The 24,700-nt window shown below is 37.0% G+C and overlaps 3 protein-coding genes across 4 annotated transcripts; all 3 read right to left on the bottom strand.

Moving 5' to 3' along the window:
* Positions 1 to 2,426: 2,426 nt before the first annotated feature.
* Positions 2,427 to 2,983, bottom strand: LOC113349616 (probable serine/threonine-protein kinase At1g54610). The gene is made up of 2 exons (XM_026593611.1): positions 2,794 to 2,983; positions 2,427 to 2,630 (listed from the first exon to the last, which is right to left on the bottom strand). The coding sequence occupies exons 1-2, from the start codon at positions 2,941 to 2,943 to the stop codon at positions 2,427 to 2,429; spliced, it is 354 nt and encodes a 117-aa protein (XP_026449396.1). The 5' UTR covers positions 2,944 to 2,983.
* A 3,691-nt stretch (positions 2,984 to 6,674) lies between these two features.
* LOC113349613 (probable serine/threonine-protein kinase At1g54610) lies at positions 6,675 to 8,687 on the bottom strand. Of its 2 annotated transcripts, XM_026593607.1 has the most exons (6): positions 8,293 to 8,687; positions 7,929 to 8,222; positions 7,496 to 7,819; positions 7,189 to 7,332; positions 7,021 to 7,111; positions 6,675 to 6,924 (listed from the first exon to the last, which is right to left on the bottom strand). In XM_026593607.1, exons 1-5 carry the CDS (start codon positions 8,656 to 8,658, stop codon positions 7,028 to 7,030), a joined length of 1,212 nt encoding a protein of 403 aa, XP_026449392.1. In that variant the 5' UTR covers positions 8,659 to 8,687; the 3' UTR covers positions 6,675 to 6,924; positions 7,021 to 7,027. The 2 variants fall into 2 exon arrangements, with proteins under 2 accessions (XP_026449392.1, XP_026449391.1); XM_026593606.1 differs by having other exon boundaries at positions 6,686 to 7,111.
* Positions 8,688 to 8,946: 259 nt separating this feature from the next.
* Positions 8,947 to 15,834, bottom strand: LOC113349612 (AAA-ATPase At3g50940-like). The gene is made up of 3 exons (XM_026593605.1): positions 14,952 to 15,834; positions 13,029 to 13,049; positions 8,947 to 9,659 (listed from the first exon to the last, which is right to left on the bottom strand). The coding sequence occupies exons 1-3, from the start codon at positions 15,770 to 15,772 to the stop codon at positions 8,981 to 8,983; spliced, it is 1,521 nt and encodes a 506-aa protein (XP_026449390.1). The 5' UTR covers positions 15,773 to 15,834; the 3' UTR covers positions 8,947 to 8,980.
* Between the last annotated feature and the right edge of the window lie 8,866 nt (positions 15,835 to 24,700).

Genomic DNA, 24,700 nt, shown 5'->3' with positions numbered 1-24,700 from the left:
GTTGATTGATAGAAGAGCTTGGCAGAAAAGAATTGCTTGCTGCCAATGTTGAGCAGAAAACTTCGGATGGTCTGGTGCTGATAATCAAGGTCGATGCGATGAGAGTGATGCTGCAGATGGACACCGGAGATGGAGCTATAGTTGTTGCTGAGGTGACAGCTCAGAAGATGAGACAAGTCTCTGTTGTGCGATGGTTAAGAAGGTACTCGAGCAGGGAACTGAGGTGACAAGCCGTGGAGTCCTGCTGCCGTAATGGGTTGTGCTGACGATTCCACCCAATCATGAAGAGATGACAGAAGAATTGGTTTGTTTATAAAAGTTTTTAGCTGAAGGAATATATTGATACTGCTGTTTCGAAGTTCAGAGAGCTGTTGGCAGATATGATGATGATTCGTGACTGAAGTTGGAGCTCGAGAAGTCGTGGTGATCACGATGGTTCTATGGAAATAAGACGTATGTTGGTGCTCCAAGACCTAGTGCAAACTGTGTCCATGTGAGTCTACACCAAGGGACAAGACGAGAGTTTTTTTAAAAAAAAAAAAAAAAAAAATCACAGTACGTGATGTTTAGGGTTTGCGAGGAAGTGTTATTGAAAGTCAGTAACAGTACGTGATGTGTTACAAAGAACAATCACAGTTACAGAATTGTTAGAGAAGAGATGTTACAAAGAAAATCGTTACAGAAGCAAGTGTGACAGTTCTGTCAGAGGTATTGCAGAAAGCTGTTAAACATGTTGGAAGAAGTGAAGTGTGGTTGAAGAGTTTGTGGCAGAAACTTGGAGATCCTACAAAGTGTGGCAGACTTTGTAAAGACGACAGGATTGTGAGAGAATCTTGAAGAACAAAGAAGTGTGAAGGTTTCGCAAGAAGTGCGTGACTGGAACAAGAGAGAAGAAGAAACAACATTCATGTTGTGAAAAAAAACCAATCACCAAGAGGTGATGAGAAAAAGAACAACAATAGTAGGTTAAAATCCTATGAGTTGTCGAGAGAGTACAAAAAGTATTCTATCGAAGAAACCAAGAAACCAAGAGTACAAGAAGTATTCTACGAAGGGGACCGAAACGTCCTTAAACTACAAAGGGAACCGAAATGTTCTAAAACTACAAAGATGGGACCGTAATGTCCTTAAACTTCCGAAGATGGGACCGTAATGTCCTTAAACTTCTATTGGGACCGTAATGTCCTTAAACTATGACTGGGACCGTAATGTCCTTAAACTACGAAGAGGACCGAAATGTCCCTAAACTACGAAGATGGGACCGTAATGTCCTTAAACTACGAAGAGGACCGAAATGTCCTTAAACTACGAAGATGGGACCGTAATGTCCTTAAACTACGAAGGGGACCGAAATGTACTTAAACTACGAAGAGGACCGAAACGTCCTTAAACTATGATCTGAAGATTTTTTTTCGCAAAAGCTTTGGAAGAAAAAAAAAGAAAAAAAAAGAAAGAAAACCGAAGTTAAATTTCTTTGGTCCAAGATGGGCATTCGTGATCTACATGCTCCATCTTGAGGGAGGGTATTAGGAAATAATATAGGAGTCTATATTTAGGAAATATACACTTTAAGAAGTTTGAGTTATATTAGGAAAGTGTCTATGTTTAGAGTTTGATCTTAGGTAGGAAAGTGCCTTGAGTGGTCGTCAAGTTTGTGAACAATATAAATTGGCTGTTAAGCCATAAGAATTATATACCAAGAATTATTATCAATGTAGACGTTCAATGCTCCCGCGTTTATGCTCTCCTCTCTCTTGCTCGATCCTTAACATGGTATCAGAGCAAGGTGAGAGGGAGAGAGGAGAGAAAGAAAAGTGACATGTTTTGGTAAAGAGATTGCAAAGTCGAAGGGAAAAAGAAGTTCGAGAATTGTTTTGCTGTGTTGGTGTTCATCAGGGTCCGTGTAAAAAAAAAAAGAAGTTTGAAGCTATAATGTGAACTCTGCCTCCTGCTTTACAATCACGGATCTTCAAACATTGTGGAGTTGAAACATCCATATAACTGATTGATGCTCATGTAATATAATATGGAATACTACATTTATACCTTACACTGATTCAGTATGTGACATGTGTCGGTGGCATACATTTGATATTTTTGTAGTCTTCTCCATGATAGCACAGTGATTACCAATAATACAATTGTCGACATCTCTACTATTGTTTTTAGTTCATACAAGTCTTTTCAGCATCTTACGGAGAGGCGTTCTTTCCTCGGACAGCTCACTGAGGTTTTTATGCGAAATCTTAAAGTCGGTAACATACAAGCACAAGAATTAGTAAGAAACCTGAAAAGTAGTAATTCTATATTATAAACAAACCTTATTCCTATTTAGCTTCTTGTATTGTCTTCCTTGGAGGATACTGTAGAATGCTGGATGGTTCACATGCATAAGGGCTTGTTTGAAGAACTGCAGCATAAGCAACTCATGATGGAATATTAATGATTGTGGGAAGTTTGGAATAACAAAACTGTGGGAACATTACTTTATTTGCCAATGCAGCAGAAGCAGATTGTCGTGCAACTGGATTATCTGCCAGAAGAGTTTTCAATAACGTCAATGATGATGGTGGAAAACCTTTAAAATTCTTTCTTCTGCCGTGTTTATTATACGGGTTGCAGTGTTCTTCCTGAGAAGGGAACAGAAATTTCTTCTGAATGTTAGTGAGGAACATAGAAAACTTCCACATTCCCAACGAGGAACATGGAAATATATGATGAGCAATTCAGATGATAGTGCAGTTAAATGGGAATGAAGGCACACAAAATGAATCAGATGGGAACAAGAATTACCACTTGAAGTGTCTGTATGATAGGTTTCGTAGCCAATGACTCGGCTAAGATGCAACCGACCACCCAAAGATCTGCAGCACTGCTGTATGCAGGATGGTATGAAGAAAACTCTGGTGCCCGATACAGGACAGGTACTGCTTCACTAACCATACCCGATTCATTGCGATTAGGAAAATTAATTGAAGCAGCTTTTCCGAACCAGCAATCTTAAGTATTCCTTTGTGCTAATGAGAAGATTAAATGCATATGTTACCATGGATTACACCACGGCTGTGACAATATTCAAGTCCTAATAGCAGTTGATGCATATAGCACTTTACCTGCGCCCATATTCCAGAAAAAATTCAGACATGTTCCTATAGTTTCCTGACCATGAATCAAAAATTTCTTGTTACATCACTAGGATTCTCTTTTACTTAAATTGTTTACCTGAGACTCTGTGAACTTGATTTGGTGGGTTATAATGAGATCAGCCAAACTATGTTCCATGTATTCAAAAACTAGGTACAAACTCAAAGGCTCTCCGTGAATCAGCACCAGACCTTCCAATTTCACAACATTAGGATGAGAATCTAGTCGGTTCAAGACGAGAATCTCTCGCGCCATCTCTTCCACATACTCAGGCTCCAGGTGTGCAGTTTGATCTTCTTTTAAAGCCACAATTTTCCCGGTAATGATATCTCTGCCTTTGAATACTTGGCAGCGACTACTATCCTGTCCCAATCTGGAAGGAATGGAGACGGATGAAGATCAGTACAACAGTTTTATAGAGGCAGAAGGGAGAAAAGCAGTACCTTATGGAGAATTTCAAAACTATTGGAGGAACGAGGACTCCAACCTTTGATGGCGTCCATCGGAAAGTATTAGGAAATAATATATGAGTCTATATTTAGGAGATATACACTTTAAGGAGTTTGAGTTATATTAGGAAAGTGTCTATGTTTAGAGTTTGATCTTAGGTAGGAAAGTGCCTTGAGTGGTCGTCAAGTTTGTGAACAATATAAATTGGCTGTTAAGCCATAAGAATTATATACCAAGAATTATTATCAATGTAGACGTTCAATGCTACCGCGTTTATGCTCTCCTCTCTCTTGCTCGATCCTTAACATGGTATCAGAGCAAGGTGAGAGGGAGAGAGGAGAGGAAGAAAAGTGACATGTTTTGGTAAAGAGATTGCAAAGTCGAAGGGAGAAAGAAGTTCGAGAATTGTTTTGCTGTGTTGGTGTTCATCAGGGTCCGAGTAAAAAAAAAAAAAAAAAAAAAAGTTTGAAGCTGTGGAAGGAGCAAGGTTGAAGAACGTAGCTGACATCTAAAAATCTGGGTTGCTGTTGTGATTGGAGGTTTTTACATATAGAAAAACGTTATCAAAAAAAAAAAAAAAAATTGTTGTTGATGATTGCCATCGATGCTAATCTGCAAGGGTTATGAAAAGAACATATGAAGAAGAACATCTGGAAGGGTTCGTTCTCTAAGGTTGTGACTTAAGTTCAAAGCTAAGATGGAGATACCTGCTAAGATGGATGGTAGTGAAATTCAGGTTCGAGGTAGCTGTCATAGTTTGTGAAACTAGGCTTCTTTTGAAACTATTCTTGCGAGCAGTTGAAGACAGAAGGTTATCGATTCACGGCGTTGTTTCTCTGTGGGTTCGGAGCAGACGAAGAAGATGGTGGCTACAGATACAACAAGTTTCGAACATGGTTCGACGGATGCGTGATTGTCAAGATGATGCTGTGTGGTTAAGAGAGAGTTTTGTTCGAGCAAAACAAGAAAAGTGCTGATCTGATGATGCTCGGTGATTATGCTATGTGAATGGTTGAATGGTGTTTCTGGAAAGACAGAGACGTACTGCTGCAGGATCTCTGATATTGTTGATGATTCTCATGGTGCTGTGTCGTCGTTGATTGATAGAAGAGCTTGGCAGAAAAGAATTGCTTGCTGCCAATGTTGAGCAGAAAACTTCGGATGGTCTGGTGCTGATAATCAAGGTCGATGCGATGAGAGTGGATGCTGCAGATGGACACCGGAGATGGAGCTATATGTTGTTGCTGAGGTGACAGCTCAAGAAGATGAGACAAGTCTCTGTTGTGCGATGGTTAAGAAGGTACTCGAGCAGGGAACTGAGGTGACAAGCCGTGGAGTCTGCTGCCGTAATGGGTTGTTGCTGACGATTCCACAATCATGAAGAGATGACAGAAGAATTGGTTTGTTTATAAAAGTTTTTAGCTGAAGGAATATATTGATACTGCTGTGTTCGAAGTTCAGAGAGCTGTTGGCAGATATGATGATGATTCGTGACTGAAGTTGGAGCTCGAGAAGTCGTGGTGATCACGATGGTTCTATGGAAATAAGACGTATGTTGGTGCTCCAAGACCTAGTGCAAACTGTGTCCATGTGAGTCTACACCAAGGGACAAGACGAGAGTTTTTTTTAAAAAAAAAAAAAAAAAAAATCACAGTACGTGATGTTTAGGGTTTGCGAGGAAGTGTTATTGAAAGTCAGTAACAGTACGTGATGTGTTACAAAGAACAATCACAGTTACAGAATTGTTAGAGAAGAGATGTTACAAAGAAGAATCGTTACAGAAGCAAGTGTGACAGTTCTGTCAGAGGTATTGCAGAAAGCTGTTAAACATGTTGGAAGAAGTGAAGTGTGGTTGAAGAGTTTGTGGCAGAAACTTGGAGATCCTACAAAGTGTGGCAGACTTTGTAAAGACGACAGGATTGTGAGAGAATCTTGAAGAACAAAGAAGTGTGAAGGTTTCGCAAGAAGTGCGTGACTGGAACAAGAGAGAAGAAGAAACAACATTCATGTTGTGAAAAAAAACCAATCACCAAGAGGTGATGAGAAAAAGAACAACAATAGTAGGTTAAAATCCTATGAGTTGTCGAGAGAGTACAAAAAGTATTCTATCGAAGAAACCAAGAAACCAAGAGTACAAGAAGTATTCTACGAAGGGGACCGAAACGTCCTTAAACTACAAAGGGAACCGAAATGTTCTAAAACTACAAAGATGGGACCGTAATGTCCTTAAACTTCCGAAGATGGGACCGTAATGTCCTTAAACTTCTATTGGGACCGTAATGTCCTTAAACTATGACTGGGACCGTAATGTCCTTAAACTACGAAGAGGACCGAAATGTCCCTAAACTACGAAGATGGGACCGTAATGTCCTTAAACTACGAAGAGGACCGAAATGTCCTTAAACTACGAAGATGGGACCGTAATGTCCTTAAACTACGAAGGGGACCGAAATGTACTTAAACTACGAAGAGGACCGAAACGTCCTTAAACTATGATCTGAAGATTTTTTTTCGCAAAAGCTTTGGAAGAAAAAAAAAGAAAAAAAAAGAAAGAAAACCGAAGTTAAATTTCTTTGGTCCAAGATGGGCATTCGTGATCTACATGCTCCATCTTGAGGGAGGGTATTAGGAAATAATATAGGAGTCTATATTTAGGAAATATACACTTTAAGAAGTTTGAGTTATATTAGGAAAGTGTCTATGTTTAGAGTTTGATCTTAGGTAGGAAAGTGCCTTGAGTGGTCGTCAAGTTTGTGAACAATATAAATTGGCTGTTAAGCCATAAGAATTATATACCAAGAATTATTATCAATGTAGACGTTCAATGCTTCCGCGTTTATGCTCTCCTCTCTCTTGCTCGATCCTTAACATGGTATCAGAGCAAGGTGAGAGGGAGAGAGGAGAGAAAGAAAAGTGACATGTTTTGGTAAAGAGATTGCAAAGTCGAAGGGAAAAAGAAGTTCGAGAATTGTTTTGCTGTGTTGGTGTTCATCAGGGTCCGTGTAAAAAAAAAAAGAAGTTTGAAGCTATAATGTGAACTCTGCCTCCTGCTTTACAATCACGGATCTTCAAACATTGTGGAGTTGAAACATCCATATAACTGATTGATGCTCATGTAAATATAATATATGGAATACTACATTTATACCTTACACTGATTTCAGTATGTGACATGTGTCGGTGGCATACATTTGATATATTTTGTAGTCTTCTCCATGATAGCACAGTGATTACCAATAATACAATTGTCGACATCTCTACTATTGTTTTTTAGTTCATACAAGTCTTTTCAGCATCTTACGGAGAGGCGTTCTTTCCTCGGACAGCTCACTGAGGTTTTTATGCGAAATCTTAAAGTCGGTAACATACAAGCACAAGAAATTAGTAAGAAACCTGAAAAGTAGTAATTCTATATTATAAACAAACCTTATTCCTATTTAGCTTCTTGTATTGTCTTCCTTGGAGGATACTGTAGAATGCTGGATGGTTCACATGCATAAGGGCTTGTTGTGAAGAACTGCAGCAATAAGCAACTCATGATGGAATATTAATGATTGTGGGAAGTTTGGAATAACAAAACTGTGGGAACATTACTTTATTTGCCAATGCAGCAGAAGCAGATTGTCGTGCAACTGGATTATCTGCCAGAAGAGTTTTCAATAACGTCAATGATGATGGTGGAAAACCTTTAAAATTCTTTCTTCTGCCGTGTTTATTATACGGGTTGCAGTGTTCTTCCTGAGAAGGGAACAGAAATTTCTTCTGAATGTTAGTGAGGAACATAGAAAACTTCCACATTCCCAACGAGGAACATGGAAATATATGATGAGCAATTCAGATGATAGTGCAGTTAAATGGGAATGAAGGCACACAAAATGAATCAGATGGGAACAAGAATTACCACTTGAAGTGTCTGTATGATAGGTTTCGTAGCCAATGACTCGGCTAAGATGCAACCGACACCCCAAAGATCTGCAGCACTGCTGTATGCAGGATGGTATGAAGAAAACTCTGGTGCCCGATACAGGACAGGTACTGCTTCACTAACCATACCCGATTCATTGCGATTAGGAAAATTAATTGAAGCAGCTTTTCCGAAACCAGCAATCTTAAGTATTCCTTTGTTGCTAATGAGAAGATTAAATGCATTGATGTTACCATGGATTACACCACGGCTGTGACAATATTCAAGTCCTAATAGCAGTTGATGCATATAGCACTTTACCTGCGCCCATATTCCAGAAAAAATTCAGACATGTTCCTATAGTTTCCTGACCATGAATCAAAAATTTCTTGTTACATCACTAGGATTCTCTTTTACTTAAATTGTTTACCTGAGACTCTGTGAACTTGATTTGGTGGGTTATAATGAGATCAGCCAAACTATGTTCCATGTATTCAAAAACTAGGTACAAACTCAAAGGCTCTCCGTGAATCAGCACCAGACCTTCCAATTTCACAACATTAGGATGAGAATCTAGTCGGTTCAAGACGAGAATCTCTCGCGCCATCTCTTCCACATACTCAGGCTCCCAGGTGTGCAGTTTGATCTTCTTTAAAGCCACAATTTTCCCGGTAATGATATCTCTGCCTTTGAATACTTGGCAGCGACTACTATCCTGTCCAATCTGGAAGGAATGGAGACGGATGAGATCAAGTACACAAGTTTTATAGAGGCAGAAGGGAGAAAAGCAGTACCTTATGGAGAATTTCAAAACTATTGGAGGAACGAGGACTCCAACCTTTGATGGCGTCCATCGGAAAGGGAGAGAGCCAAGAAGGCCATTCAGGGACTTGTTCTTGTATTATTCCTAAAGGAACGTCTAAGCTGACGTTTTCTTCGGCTTCAAAAGGAGCATCAATATTGGTGTCTACATTTGAATTGATGCTATCCTTTTGATCAGTTACTTCCGTTTTATCATCATCCAATAATAACGAAGAACAACCAGCAAAACAATTGATTCTACTGTAAATAGAAACTGGACCAGGTTTACCTTCTTCCTCATCCTCAACAACAATTTCTTCATCTTTGTAAACGGGTTTGAAGAATATAATATTTGTCATCCGTATTACACTAGTATGATTCTCTTGCTTTCTTCAAGGTAGCATGAATCAAACAAGAGCTAGAAGGAAGCGAGAGCAAAAAAGACATACAAGGAAAAAGAGGGTTCACCTTGACTTCATGATGACTTTAGAAGTCCATGTTTTGGTAAATGACATAAAATAATTCAAAGAAGGTGGCTCATCTCGGACTTTTATAGTCAAGAATCTATTTATTCGTTGGAGCATTCCCACCTAATTAAGATGACAATTATTGTATCAAGTCGAATTTAGCATCACAAGCAGCACCGACAAAAACACAAACATCACTCGCGGTCGATTCCAATCAAATCATCATCATGTTCGTAGTCACCATCATCATTTCGTCACTACAATCTAATTCATCCGGTTCATCACCATTTGATCCATCCGATTCACAACCATCCGACTCATTGCCATCTTCCATCATCATCTTCTTCTTCGTGTTCTGTTTTTCTTTATTACTCTTCGTTTCTTCATTCCCCCGCGAGTTTTGTAATAGTCTCTTACGCATTTCCACAACTAAATTTCTCATACCCATGTATGGATTCTCATCAAAACTCATCAAACACTCGGCAACATCAGCTGTGGTTATCTGAATTGAACTCAGCAACTCTTCAACTTCATTCATTAACTCATGTTCTTGGATTCTCAAATAATTCCTTGTCAAAACCTTAAGTGATTCTATATTACAATAGGATAGCAGAATGTGTTTATCCATTCGACCTGCTCTTAGCAAAGCCGGGTCGAGTTTCTCTTTGTGATTCGTAGTAAATATAATCAGTCTCTCCCCAGCACAAGCCGACCAGAGCCCGTCTACGAAGTTGAGCAGACCTGATAAACTCACACGGCTAACTCCAGTTTTTGGATTACTAGTATTTATATCCGTGTCAGTTTCGCCATCACCACCTCCTTGTATGCTCTTGCTTTCTCTGTTCTCAAGATCTAAAGAACAATCAATATCTTCAACAACGATAATGGATTTGCTTGCTGTTTCATAGAAATGGACACACCTCTTGTTTACTTGTCTTTCCAACTTGGTTAGACTTAGAATTATATTCACATATATATATATATATATATATATATATATATATATATATATATATATATATATATATAATTATATTACTTGATTTACAAAGATATAAAATATAAAGAAATAAAAGAAAGATTAAGAGAAAATAAAATATTATAAATTCTACTCCTAATTTATATGAGACTTGCTATGTACAAAATATATTGCATGATCTTCAATATCTTCCGGTCTTCAATTTAATATCTTCAATATCTTCAATATAATATGATCTTTATTTATGCAAATCTTCTTAATATATGTGGGCCCATATATATATATCTAATAACATTTAATACCCCCCTCAAGTTGGAGGTGGAGGAGAAATATCGAGAACTCCCAACTTGCTAGTTAATCGAGTATATAATTCGGCACCTAGAGGTTTGGTAAAAATATCAGCGATTTGATCGGCTGATTTTATATAACGTGGAGTAATGAGGTTACTTTGAATCTTCTCACGAACGAAATGACAATCGATTTCGATATGTTTGGTTCGTTCATGGAAGACAGGATTTTCAGCTATATGAATTGCTGCTTGACTATCACAGTAAAGTGTGAAAGGTTCTGAAGTAGGAATATGAAGGTCTCGGAAAAGATACTTTAACCACTGTAATTCAGCAGTTAAATTGGCCATTGCCCTATATTCGACTTCGGCGGAAGATCGAGAAACAGTTGGTTGTTTCTTAGATTTCCATGAAATAGGACTATCTCCCAACATGGTGAAATATCCCGTTGTTGAGCGACGAGTGGTTGGACAACCAGCCCAGTCTGAATCGGTATAACCCCGTAAATGAAGAGAACTTTTAGCGGACAAAAGAATTCCATGTCCAGTAGTCCCTTTGAGATAACGCAAAACACATAAAGCTGCATCATGATGAGCAGTTCTAGGATTTTGCATAAATTGACTTAAAATATTCACTACATAGGTGATGTCTGGCCGAGTAACAGTTAGATACAAAAGTCGACCAATAAGTCTACGATATGGTGTAGGGTCAGATAATGGTTCACCATCTATAGGTTTGAGGCGAAGATTTTGCTCCATGGGAAAAGAAACTACTTTGGATGCGGTTAGCCCCATGTCTTTTAAAAGATCAATAATGTATTTTCTTTGACAAAGAAATATACCTAGATCTGAACGGGAAACTTCAATCCCTAGAAAGTACTGTAAGCGTCCCAAATTTTTAAGCGAAAACCGCTTTTCTAGAGACACTTTGAATTTTGATATATAGTTTTCATCATTACCTGTAATGAATATCATCTACATATACTAAAACATATATATACGTAGATCTGCGATTATAGGTAAAGAGTGAATAATCTGATTTAGATTGTTGAAAACCTTCACTAATAAGTGCAGATGAAAATGTAGCAAACCATTGTCGGCATGCTTGTTTTAAACCATATATAGATTTATTTAAGCGACATACTTGCGTGCCATCTGAACTTTCAAATCCTGGTGGAAGTTTCATGTATACTTCTTCTTCCAAATCTCCTTGAAGAAAAGCATTATTCACATCAAGTTGATGTAAGTGCCATCCACGAATTGCAGCCAAAGAAAGTAAAACTCTTACAGTTACTAATTTTGCGACAGGTGCAAAGGTTTCATGAAAATCGATACCTTCCACTTGTGTATAACCTTTGGCGACTAATTGGGCTTTATATCTTTCGATCGAGCCATCTGGATTATATTTAATTTTGTATACCCATTTACAACCAATCGCTTTTTTTCCTTTAGGTAAGGATTGTTTTGTCCAGGTATTATTTTGTTTATGAGCCTGTACCTCCTTGAACATCGCATCTTTCCATACTGGAATTTTGATGGCTTGGAGATAATTAGTGGGTACATCGGTGACGAGAAATTTTGTGAGAAATGTCTTATGCTGTTCAGACATTTTAGTATAAGAAAGGAAATGATTAAGAGGATACTTTGGACCCTCTAAAATAGGAGTTTCCATCACTTTGCATATATAATCTTTTAGATATGCTGGAGGATTACGATCCCTAATGGGACGTGATGAGATTCGCTCATTCATTTGGGATTCATTTAATGATGATAATGACGGTCCAGGAGATGTCATTGAAGATGAATGTGACTCACTCATGGATGGAGGAGTTTCACATTAAGTGTCTTCGTTCGACGAAGCATGGCTATATGTGCATCCTTGTGACGAGGAAGGTAAATTTCCAGGCGAATTAAAAGGAGTAATAGTCGTATTTCGTGGAGAAGTAGGAATTGCGGCGTTTTTATCTGATTCATATTCATTACCGTTTTCTAACTCTTCTGAATACTGGTCAGAATCATTGAATTGGTTTAATTCTGGCGATGGTAAAATCGCATTGCCATATGGAAATGTTCGTTCATGAAATATGACATCTATTGAAGTATAGATTTTCTTTGTTTCTAAATCAAAGATCTTATAACCTTTTTGATTGTATGGATACCCAATAGAAATTCCTGGTTTTGCTCGAGCATCAAATTTATGAGAAGGGCTTGTGTTGCGAGCAAAACATAAACAACCAAATACTCTAAGATGTGAATAATTTGGCGGTGATCCGAAAAGGACTTCATGCGGAGATATATAATTGAGTACTGGTGTGGGCATCTTATTGATCAAATACCCTGCTACCATAATACATTCTCCCCAAAATTCTAATGGTAAACCTGCTTGAAAACGGAGTGATCTTGCTACATTAAGTAGATGACGGTGTTTGCGTTCTACAACACCATTTTGTTGTGGAGTGTATACACAACTCCTTTGATGTAAAATTCCATTTTGGAGAAACCATTGTTGTAAGCCCTTTGTCAGGAATTCGGTTCCATTATTGGAACGAAATTTTTGAATCTGGGGAATATAGATTTTTCCAGATCCGCACGAGATAGTACCAATTTTTGACTTATATTGATTTATCACAAAATTAAAAAAATAATCTAAATATTTTTTTGTTTCAGATTTTGAATTCATTAAGAATACCCAAGTGCAACGTGTATAATCATCAACAATAGTAATAAAATATTGTGCACCATTTAAAGAAGGAACCGAAAACGGTCCCCATAAATCACAATGAATTAACTCAAAAGGAGATTTACTAGAAATACTACTTTTATTAAAAGGTAACCTTGATTGTTTTGCTAAAGGACAAATCTCACACTTGTGAGTGCAGCTGGAATTAATATAATTAAAATTACTACTTAAAAATTTTAGACGTTCCAAGGATGGATGCCCTAGACGCCAATGCCATAAATCAAATGACTTATTATTTCTAACTGAATTTATCGAACTTTGTTGGAGATAATAAAGACCTCCTACTTGATTAGCCAGACCAATCTGCATCTTCTTTGTATGGTCCTGAAATGTACACAAGTTAGAAGAAAAATTCGCAGAACAACCAAGTGATCTGGTGAGTTGACTAATAGATAATAAATTAAATTTAAAATCAGGTATGTGATAAACATCTTCTATTTTGAGAAGAGATGAGAATATAATTGTCCCTATGTGTTTCACACGGGTACTAGATCCGTCAGGCAATTGAACAGATAGATTTGCAGGTGCAGATTTATAAGATGAAAACATTGATAGTAAATAACAACAATGATTTGATGCACCACTGTCAACTATCCAACTTGAGTTAGATACGCTCAAAACTCTACCTGCTAGATTTAGATCTACTAATGAAAAAGAAAAATTAGATGTAGTTAGAATTTTACCTGCAAGATTTGCTGATGAAACAACAGAAGAATCACCACCTTTGGAAGCCATAAAAGATTTGAACTTCATGTACTCTTGACAATCATCAGCTGTGAACGATTCTTTTGGTGTCGAAGATTCTTTCTCGTTCCTTGATGTGGCAAGCATTGTCCCTTGTCTTTCTTTGGACTTTGGAACATAATTTGGTGGATAACCATTCAGCTTCCAACATTTTTCTCGAGAATGACCAATCATATTACAATGGTCACAAAAAGGTCTAGGTTTCTTATTCGCCGGACCTTTTGAATACTTTGATTCACTTCTTTGATTAAAAAGGGCTGCACTCTCAACTTGAACATTGGAGGATGTAGAAATATGTAACTGTTTTTCTTCCTGACGAACAAGGTTGTAAACCTTATTGATTGATGGAATAGGATCCATCAACAAAACAGAACTTTTTACATTCGCAAATCTGTCATCAAGACCTTGCAAAAATTCCATCACCTTATCTCTGTTGCGGTGTTCGGCAATTTCTTTTCCTGCAGCACAAATACATGGGGTAGTGCCCATGGAAGTTGCGTCCAGCTCCTCCCATAATGCTTTCATCTTTGTGAAAAACATTGATACAGACATCCCTTCAATTTTTAGAGTGGAAATTGCATGTTTCAACTCAAAAATTTTGGGAGCATTGGATTGGTAAAAATGATCATGGAGTTCATTCCAGAGTTGATATGCTGAATCGACATACATAAAACTAGATTTTATATCTGGTTCTATTGAGTTGGTGATCCACATCTTAACAAGATTAGTAGATCTTTTCCATCTAGCATACAAGTTTGAATCCTCGGGTTCCAAAATTGACCCATTAATAAAATTCATCTTGTCTTTGGCGGAAAGAGCCATGGTGATTCCACGTGCCCAAATTCCATAATTGTCGCCATTCAAGAGAGGAGTGAACAAAACAAGACTAGTATTATCCGAATGGTGAATCGCATACGGATCATTAATCGCCACTTTTGGTGTGGGTTCAATTGGAGTTTCCGAAAGAGAATCATCCGGTTTTTTGGTTGGAGAAGAAGGAGGAGTTACCATTTCAATTGACTAAACAAAAAAGTGGAGAAACTTACTTGGATTATGGATCTTTTACTCACTAGCTCTTGTATACCATCATAGAAATGGACACACCTCTTGTTTACTTGTCTTTCCAACTTGGTTAGACTTAGAATTATATTCACATATATATATATATATATATATGTAATTACATTACTTGATTTACAAAGATATAAAATATAAAGAAATAAAAGAAAAAATTAAGAGAAAATAAAATATTATAAATTCTACTCCTAATTTATATGAGACTTGATATGTACAAAATATATTGCATGATCTTCAATATCTTCCGGTCTTCAATTTAATATCTTCAATATAATATGATCTTTATTTATGCAAATCTTCTTAATATATGTGGGCCCATATATATATATATCTAATAACATTTAATAGAAATCAGAAGCTCTCTCGAATCCTGATTGTTCCTCACGGAAGTTAACTCCAAGTCATAGATATCAAATTCCAAGTAATTAGCAATAGCAGCAATCAAACTAGTTTTGCCTGTCCCTGGAGGTCCATACAAAAGGTAGCCTCTCTTCCATGCTTTCCCAACTCGGGTATAAAACTCTTTTCTGCTCACAAATTTCTTCAAATCATCTTGAATGTCTTGTTTAAGAACCGGGTCTAACGCGATCGTATCGAACGTTGAAGGATGAGAAAACTGACTTATCATCGTCCAACGATCTCCGCTTTGATTCGTGTACAGTTTCTTCCCTTTGTTCTTGGATTTTATGAGCTTGGCTTCTTCCGCGATTCGAATAAGATACGATGAATTCACAAACTCTTTGTATTTGTCTTCGAAACAGAGCTCGAAGTAGTTTGTACTCTTACCGTTGGATCCACTGTCACCGCTATCCTCTGTGCGAAAAGACCAGGTGAATTTGATGCCCTCGAAGATATCTACAATGCTTTGATTCGGGATCATAGTGTAAGTGTGGTTCTTGGAGTTTTTCATTTTGGACAGTGTCAGATACTGGGAAGAAGTGAAACATTTGGAACTCAGATACCGTTGAACTGATTTGAAGATATCGTTATCATAACGACCTACGAATTCTTTAATATGGACTGTAACCGTCTTCGTCTGAAGATTTGAGAAGAAGTAAAAGAATACGGATCTTGCAGCTTTGTGGAGTTCAGGAGGTATGAGGTCTCTAAGAGCTGTTCTCATGAACATTAGGGATGCGTATAATGATCCCATGGATTTCCAGTCCATTAGAACATCCATTCTTCTAGCTCTCTCTTCTGCTTATCTCCAACTTGTTTAAAATCGCCTTTCAAACAGACAAAAAAAATACTCTCAAGTGGTAGTGAAAAATTTCGTCTCACCTAATACTAATATTTTGTATTACTTGTTTGGCACTTAGGTAAGTGGGAGGAAATGACTTCGCACTTGGCAAGAATCTGAGAGGAAATCGATATTATTTTATGCAACCTTTCCGTAGCTTTAGAGCTGTTGGTTCGTAGAATGTGATTTTTGTCAGCCATTGCACAAGCTTTTTCTGTGTCTTTTTTTGGAAGTAACCTATGACTCAAAAAAGTGAACCCCCAAGCTGTCGCATGCTTTTTGTTTGCAAAAGAGTGAGAAAAACAACACATTTCTACTATGGAATTCCGATCGGCTATTGGTCGTTAACTCATAATTGAGAAAAAAAGAGATGGATCTAGACTACAGAGTTTGTTTCTATGGTTGCAAAATGAGCAATTGAAAAAAAAAAGGATGAGAGTCATAGAGACGCGCTCGAATGGAGATTTTGTATATATATATGATGACATCACACATATGAATGTGTGTACGATATCAAATTGTGTCATACAACCACTGAGATGACGAAGCTAACTTAAAAGACTTGCATCAGTAACAAAAAGATTACATATCGGCTCCAAAAAGAAAAAGAAATCGTAGTTCAATCCGAATACGACAATTATCACAAATGAAAAATAAAACAACAGTGGAGACTGTGATTAGAATTCATTCGTAGGCATCATTTACCATCGTTCATTTTCCAGAGAACCCAAATAGTTGTATCATTGTTAAGGCTGCACAAATAACCCGGTGTATCGGAGACTAGAACCGGACCGGTATCGGTGTAGCGGGTACATCTTTTGCATTGGGTAAGACTATTCCTGAAAAGGATATTGTGATGAAAATTCTCAGATCGCTGCCATCTAAATACGAGTCTAAGAATCATGCCATCTTTGAGAGAAATAACCTTGATAATCTTTCCAGAAATACATTGGTTGGAAAGCTAAAGATCTTTGATCATGAGCATACATCCAAAATCGGAAAGGATATTGCCTTTAAAGAACGGAAGAATATTAAGTTACTTGATAAAAGTAAAAGTGTATGTGTCTCTGAGGATGATCAGTCTGAGGGTGAGTTTCGGATGAAGATCTTGACAAATCAGTCTCCTTGATCACAAGACAGTTTAGGGATCTTCTATTGAAGAGAAGTAAAAGGTTTTCAAGAGACAAACCTAGGTCATCAGATAAACCTCACAAACGCGTCCCTCCTAAAAACAGGGATACTGAAGAGGATATGCCACAGTGCTTTAAGTGTAAAGGCTTTGGTCATTTTGCAAACAAGTGCCCAAATCGTAGAAAATACACTGGGAACAAAGGTCTTGCTGTAACACTTGATGAGATGTCTGAGATCTATGATTCTGATGAAGACAGGAAATCAAGTGTCGGTCTTCTATGTGAAAACACTGATTTTGATAATTGTAGCAATACATATATCAACCTTTATGGTTTCGGTGAAGAGGAGAATCCAATCAATCTGGAAGAATCAATTGACCCATCCTTTGGAAACTCTGGTTGTAATGTTTCAGGATCTACTATGTGTCTAGGCGTTCACACCACAGATGCCTGAATACTATCCAAGTTTGACGTGCTCGTTTTATTTTCAGAAGGGTCATGAACTATCAAGATGTTACAAGTACAAACATCAAGTGAGGAACACCAACAAACTTCAACGAAGAGCAAATCGATTGGCAAGGAAGCTTAAACTTGTTCAGAAGACTGCTGAGGTACGTAGGATTTTATCTTCGTCTAAGAAGTTGGTTTCCAAAAACAACATAATACCATTAGAGAAGAAGGTATGGTCAAATCGCTTTGATAGACAGAAGTCAAAGGATTCCTCTCAAGAGGAAATGGTGGACAAATTGTTGTTCACCATAGCACAAATTAATTGTGTTGTTTGGTAAATCTTGTCTCATGTGCCTGATCAATAGAGATAAGATTGTGTACCGCTCAGGCTTTAGGAATTTTTTTTTTTAGGTTTGCTTTTCATGTCTATCAAATAAAGTAAAGGGTTATTATCGACAATTCTACTCTTTATAGGGTTTAGAATTGGGCGTCCACGAACCTGTTTAAAGGTTGCGAACCCTACATTCCTTTTTCCTCTCTGATATCCTTTATATCTTAAGACTGCTTGGTGAGATTGTGAATTCCACTCACAAAAACCAGTTGTTTATAAATGTTCTCTAAGAATCATATCTTTGGATGGAAAAGATGTCAATATGATTGTTAATCCATCAATCAAGTAAAAAGAGAAATCTCCAGTAACTCCTTCCTTGAAAAGAAAGAGGAGGAATACAAGAAAGCCAAGGGCTGTCCCTTCTAACTCTCAGAAGTTTTCCGATGTTCTTGATGAGTTGAAGGAAGTAAGAAAGGAGATTAGTGAAATAAAGGCTTGCGTTTTAAGATCTTTGAAAATTCAGAAGGCCCTGGTTCAAGATCATCAGCCAAGAAGGTTTGTTGGTATTGACTCCTTCCTCCACGAACCTTATATTCCAATGGTTGTTGACGACAAGGAGTTCGGGAATGATAAGGAATTTCTAAAAGATATTGTTTCCTAGTATGTCTTCTTTTTGGTTTAGTTGGAAGAATAACTAGTGCTTGGAATAACAATGATTGTGACTACACATAGCTACTATTTTCATCTTCTTGTTCTTTTTTTAGGTTCATTGGTTTAAATTCTAAAAGTATTTGGAGGATGATGTTTTGCAGTATTTAATCTTTATGGTTTGTTATATTGCAATCTGTTATGGGATTGGTGTTTACGTCCGTGAACTATATTTGTCCCATACTTTGTCAAAAGTAAAGTCGTTCGTGGTCGGTATTCACCTACTGGTAAAAGAATGAATGAACTTTTGACAAATACAAAAGTTAAGCCTACAGTGTCAATTAATAGATGGAAGATAGGTTAAAATCTTTTGTTGTCAAGGATTATGTCTATTATTGTCGTTATGCAAATAGTGATTGAAGATAGAATGAATCCTTGTGTTTTCCGTAGTATTGATCATCCCTGATCCATATTTATGTATTACTGTGAGGCTCCTTAATGTATTTTATGTTGAGCATTATACAACCAAGTTGATTTTCTTAGCTTAGTTGTTGTTCCGTGAGATATGTTATGTCGAGCATATTGAACTAAATTAATCATCTCGTTTGGTTATTTAGTTATTGCTCTGTAAGTATTCTTATGTCGAGCAAAACAAATGACAATTAAATCGATTACTTTTGTAATTAGTTTGGTTGTGTATTCCAATTAGATTAATTATGGGTTCTCTTGTAATTAATCTAGTTGAGTATTTTCATGACTCCATAAGGTTTTCTTGTGTTGAGTATATGAACGGTTAAGCTAATCATTATCTTATGGTTAACTTAGTCGTAGCTCCGTAAGTTCTCTTATGTTGAGCACAATCAATTGAATTGATCACTTTTTGTGTTTAATTTAGTTGCGTATTCCGATTAAATTAGTCATGGGTTTACTTATGATTAATTTGATTGATTTTTCGGATATAGAAAATCATTCTCATGGTTTTTGGTGTCCAATAAAATCCTTCTTTTCGTTTGAAATTAAAGTCGCTCTTGTTATTCTTTCGGGAATGACATCAAATGGGGGAGAGTTCTTTTGAACTTGTGCTTAATGGTCATATCTTGAGGGGTGTGCGGCTGTGGAATTTTAGAGGGGTTATCTTGTATCTTTAAACTCCTTGATGAATGCATTTAGTTTCGGCTTTATGATTGCATCCAAATTAGTTGGTATGTATTTTTTCTTTTAGTCATGAAATGTCTCTTTCGGAAATTTCATTATGATCCCGTTCTTATGCCTTTGCCAATTTTATTGACAAAAAGGGGGAGAATTAATATGTAGTTCACACTACAAATACATATGGTTTTCAGATCATTGTGTAAGGGGGGGTAGTTTCCATGTGAGATGGAGTATTGACTAAGGGGGATTGATACATATCACCATAGTATTATTGTTGAAGTTGTGGCACAATTGGACTTTGACACTGTGTAATAATACTATGACATTGTATAAAAATGATCGAGACCGATGCTTTATCATTGTTATAGATACGGATCTTCAACAGCGGTGATGCTAAACTTACAACAATTGGGATCATTGGAGTACTTGGAAGTGACGAAGATTTCGAGGAATGTTGAAGATTAGACATGTGCAATAGGAGCTACTAAAGTTTCTTTATATTTTTTGTATTCCATATGTATTGATAGTGTTGTCACTAAAATTGACAAAGGGGGAGATTGTTAGAGTATTGCTCGGCCGAACTCGCATGCGTTGCTATCTCAAGCATGTTTGTCAATGTTAGTGACCAAAACTATAAGTCTTGATTTTTAGTCTATTATAGCTAAGTCTCGGACTAGGATAGAAAGCATTGTTGAGCTCAAGGACTTCATGGCGATTCATCATACAAGTAAAAGAACTACTCAAGGAACCGCTGGAAATTCTCGACAAAAAGGTATGTGAAGACTTGAACTTATCTGTCACTCAAAAGTCTATCTACTCTATCTCCTACTCTTTGAGACAAGAAGTCGTATGCTATATACATAGACTTGGATTATACACATTTGGTATTTCGAGCCGAGTATACCTCGCCTATCTATATCTCGAAATAGGTGTTGGTAAGCTTTTCGCTTCGATCAAGTTTATCTTTACCATGTGACGAAAGTCATGATATGTTTCAATCATCTTGAAAATTGCTTTGACGAGTAATGGTGTAACAACTATATAACGTCCTCCAAGAATATTTCAATGATTGGAATGAGAGTTTAGATTACATAACCAATGATGGACATAAGAATTGTTGTGGAAACACATTTATGTATAAGTCCTATTCCTTGAACCAAAGTTTGTGAACTTTGTTGATCAAGAGAATCGGAAGAATGGCATGAGCCAAGTCCGCGAACTCAGTCCGCGAACTGCCGAAGTTCTCAAAACCGAGAATTTCTGCTAGAGTTGACAAACTACTTGCGTGAAGCTAAGTCTGCGAACTAAGTCCGCGAACCCAGTCTGTGAACCGGCAAAGTGCTCAAACCCGAGAATTTCTGCTGGAGTTTGTAAACTCTGCCTGCTAACTTAAGTCCGCGAACCTAGTCTGCGAACTTGAGAAGGTTATATATCTGAAGATGATTTCTGAACTTAAAATTAAAAAGACTAAGGAATGCAGTTTGCAAACCGTGGCTATAAAATTTCATGAACCGATTCACGTGAATCAAATCATCTTTACTTCAATTGTGTCTTGTGTAGTACATGAGATTTCCTTGCAATTGAACAACTCTCTAACTAGTTCATTTGAAGTCATTCGAACTAGTTATGGTGAAGAAGAACATGATTGATATGAAATGCTCATATGGATAACCATTTGGTTAACTATTGTTGAACCAACAAGTGCATACATTTGGGTACGGTTAACAAACCTAGAAGCGTGCATTGTCAAGTGTGTATAACAAGCTAATTTTTTGATATAATGGTTGAGAAATATTAGCTTGAATCTAAATCAGGTTTTCATCTAATGGTGGATATTGATTGCTTTGTTACCAAGGTAACCTAATTGCAAACCATGATTTGAAAGACTATATAAAGGAGACATCTAGTATTGTGCAAAACTAATCCTTATACCTTACGTGTGATACTAGTTTGCATACTAGAGTGGGTTCTCCTTTAACCTTTGGTTTTCTTCTTCTAAAACCAGGTTAACGACTTAAAGACTTCATTGGGATTGTGAAGCCAGACCGATACTACTTTTATCATAATTGTGTGATCTGATCTTGCATCTTCTATCGTACGAGTACAATCTGATTGATTGGCTTGAGATTGATATCTCCGGTAGGCAAGATATAAAAAGAAATCACAAACATCTTCGTCTCATTGTTTGTGATTCCGCAACATCTTGTTTCGCTACCATACGATTAAGATTGTTGTGAGGTGATTGATAACTCTAGGATGTTCTTCGGAAATATAAGACCGAATTATCAATTGGTTTCTATTCACCTTGATTATTATCAAAAGACAGAACAAAACCTTTAGGGTTTATCTGTGGAAGATAGATTGATCCTTTGATAGACTTTTCTATGGGAGACAGATTTGTTTATTGTCAAAGCCTGCGATTTTGGGTTGTAGCAACTCTTAGTTGTGGGTGAGATCAGCTAAGGGAATCAAGTGCGCAGTATCCTGCTGGGATCAGAGGATAGGAACATAACTGTACCTTGGATCAGTGGGAGATTAATTGGGGTTCAACTACAGTCCAGTCCGAAGTTAGCTTGGAGTAGGCTAGTGTCTGCAGCGGCTTAATACAGTGTGTGTTCAATCTGGACTAGGTCCCGGGGTTTTTCTGCATTTGCGGTTTCCTCTTTAACAAAATTTCTGGTGTCTGTGTTATTTCAATTTCCGCATTATATTGTTTTATCTTTATAATTGAAATAATACAGGTTGTGCGTTAGATCATCAATTAGAGTAATCCAACCTTTGGTTGTTGATTGTCATTGATTGATCCTTGGATATTGGTCTTTGGTACCATCCAAGTTATTCCTTTCATTTGATAAGAACTCGCAGTTCATCCTTGAGTAAATCAAATCAAGAGAGAGAGATAAACTCGTTGATATACTTTTAATTGATTGAGTTTTGTTGATTCTCTTAAAAGTATATTCGAGTTTGTCCATACAGATTGCTAAGCGAAATATTGGGTGGTGTTGTTAGACCCCCGCTATTTCACAATCGGTCTGTGTGGACATCCTTAAAATCCAATTGTGTGAATCGAATTCGAAAAAAATAGTCGTTGAGTCTTTATCTATATAAGGACAACCTCTTGAGCCACTCCCACATCATACACTTAGCCTAGAAAATGGAATGGGATCCGGAAGAAGATAAGCAGCTCGTGAAATGGGAAGATTTATGTCTCGTTAAATCGTTTTCTAATATGTTCCGTGAACGTCCGAATGAAATCTATTTAATGTTTTGGAAGAGAGTTAAAGAGCTCTTTTACGGGCGTACCGCGAATCCCGATTACCCCAAATGAAGAGACTTGGCATTTCGATTCAACTATATAAAAAGTGCAATGCGAGAGTATGTTAAAGTTAGAAATATGATGTACCAACATCATCCACAAGCTTCTCTTAGGGAAAAAGTGAGTAATCCGATAATATTTATACTTATGTTATCGTTAAAAGTTCGCATACTAACATTTAAGAATTCATTGAATTTCAGCTAGAACGTTTCAATGGGCTATAGAGAATTTGTAATTGGGAAACTAAGTTCATTCACCACAAAGAATATACGACGTTGTACCGACGTGCTCGGAGGTTCATTGACGAACATTTGATGTGTCAAATTCTATAATTCCCATACTGAATTGTCCTATATATGTAATGCTCTAATTTCCTAAATTATGTAATGAATACTTTGTTTCTGAAAGTAAGATATAATCGGATTATGTGGATATCCATAAACACCGATTCCAACAATCAGTTTATGTGAGTATTGAAAAACTCAATTCTGGATTTACTTCGTCATTTGAAAAAACTCAACCCCAGAAACGGTTTACAACTGCACTAACATCAACCGATTCTGGATTGAGTTCTTTTCAAAAAAAAGAATAAAATTTTTCAAGTTTTGATGATGAATTAATGATAGTTAATTTCAGGGTTAAGTTGATTAAATATCATTTAATCACCCAAATTAGCATTAATTAATCAGGGATAGTTTTATCATTTAGTAAAATAGTTGGATAAGGGGTTATCCATTTTACTCCAAAATATTAGGATGGGGTATATGCAGAAATAGGCCTGTTTTGGACCCTCACTTTCGTTTCTAGGCCTGTTTTTTTATTTATTGCAAAACTAGGCAAGTTAAACGGATTCCATCCACTTTTGTTATCTCGGTCAATTTATCGCGTTGACTCGTCAATTTATCGTCAATTACTCATGCAGCAATATCTCATGGATATGGTAAAATTACTGAAATGTCCTTCACACGTGTGTGCCAGTCACATTAGATAAGATGTCCACGTGTCTCGATAAGATGTCCACGTGCCTCTATCTGGAAGCCTAATCTAACTAACACGATATCTCGAGGATAATTAAACGGCCATGATAGTACTTCATTGCTATTATCGACAGCGCGGGAAGGTGTAAGGAATAAGACAAGACGGAGAGAGAGATTGATTCATTTAGTTTCTTCTTCTCTCTTGTTCTTTAGAGGGGGTTCTTCAAAGAGGGTTTTTAGTAGAGAGATAAATCAGTGAAATAGTGTTTTGTTAGTTGAGATTCGAAGAACAAATTGAATATTTCGTGCTGGTGAAGATGTCGAGACGGAAGAAGCGTTCTACAGAGAGGTAAGAAAAAACCCTAATCTGTTGATTAATGTTCGAATTTGTTCTGCTGATAATTTTCTAGGGTTTCTTAATTTCAAAAATGGGTTTTGCTGATAATGATTAGTTGAAATTGATTTCTAGGGTTTTTTATGGTTTGTGTGACAATTGATTTCTATGTTTTCCGTAATTTGTCTGATATATATTTTGTTGTTTTAATTGTAGAAAGCAAGTGGTTCAAGAGGTTACAAATGAGGTTAAACATGACATATTTCCAACCAGAGATATTAAGGTGAAGGATCTAATCAACACTGCTATGTGTTTTGAGTTTAAGGGTTTGTCCAGAGAAGATATGGGTATAAATCAGTTAAAGTCTAGGATTAGTCTTATGTTGAGACTAACCAGTAGGGAGACATTGGACCTTCTATGGTATGTTGATCCATGCCTACCATCAAACATCATTAATGATGTAGAGTTTTGGGTTTTCTGGGAAAATGCAATTGAAGATGAACATGGTTGGATTACATTGTATTTGCAAG

The sequence above is a fragment of the Papaver somniferum genome, chromosome 2 (genome assembly GCF_003573695.1).
Source record: "Papaver somniferum cultivar HN1 chromosome 2, ASM357369v1, whole genome shotgun sequence".
NCBI lineage: Eukaryota > Viridiplantae > Streptophyta > Magnoliopsida > Ranunculales > Papaveraceae > Papaver > Papaver somniferum.
The sequence above is the reverse complement of the archived record's forward strand: the minus strand, read 5'-3'. Positions and strand labels throughout refer to the sequence as shown.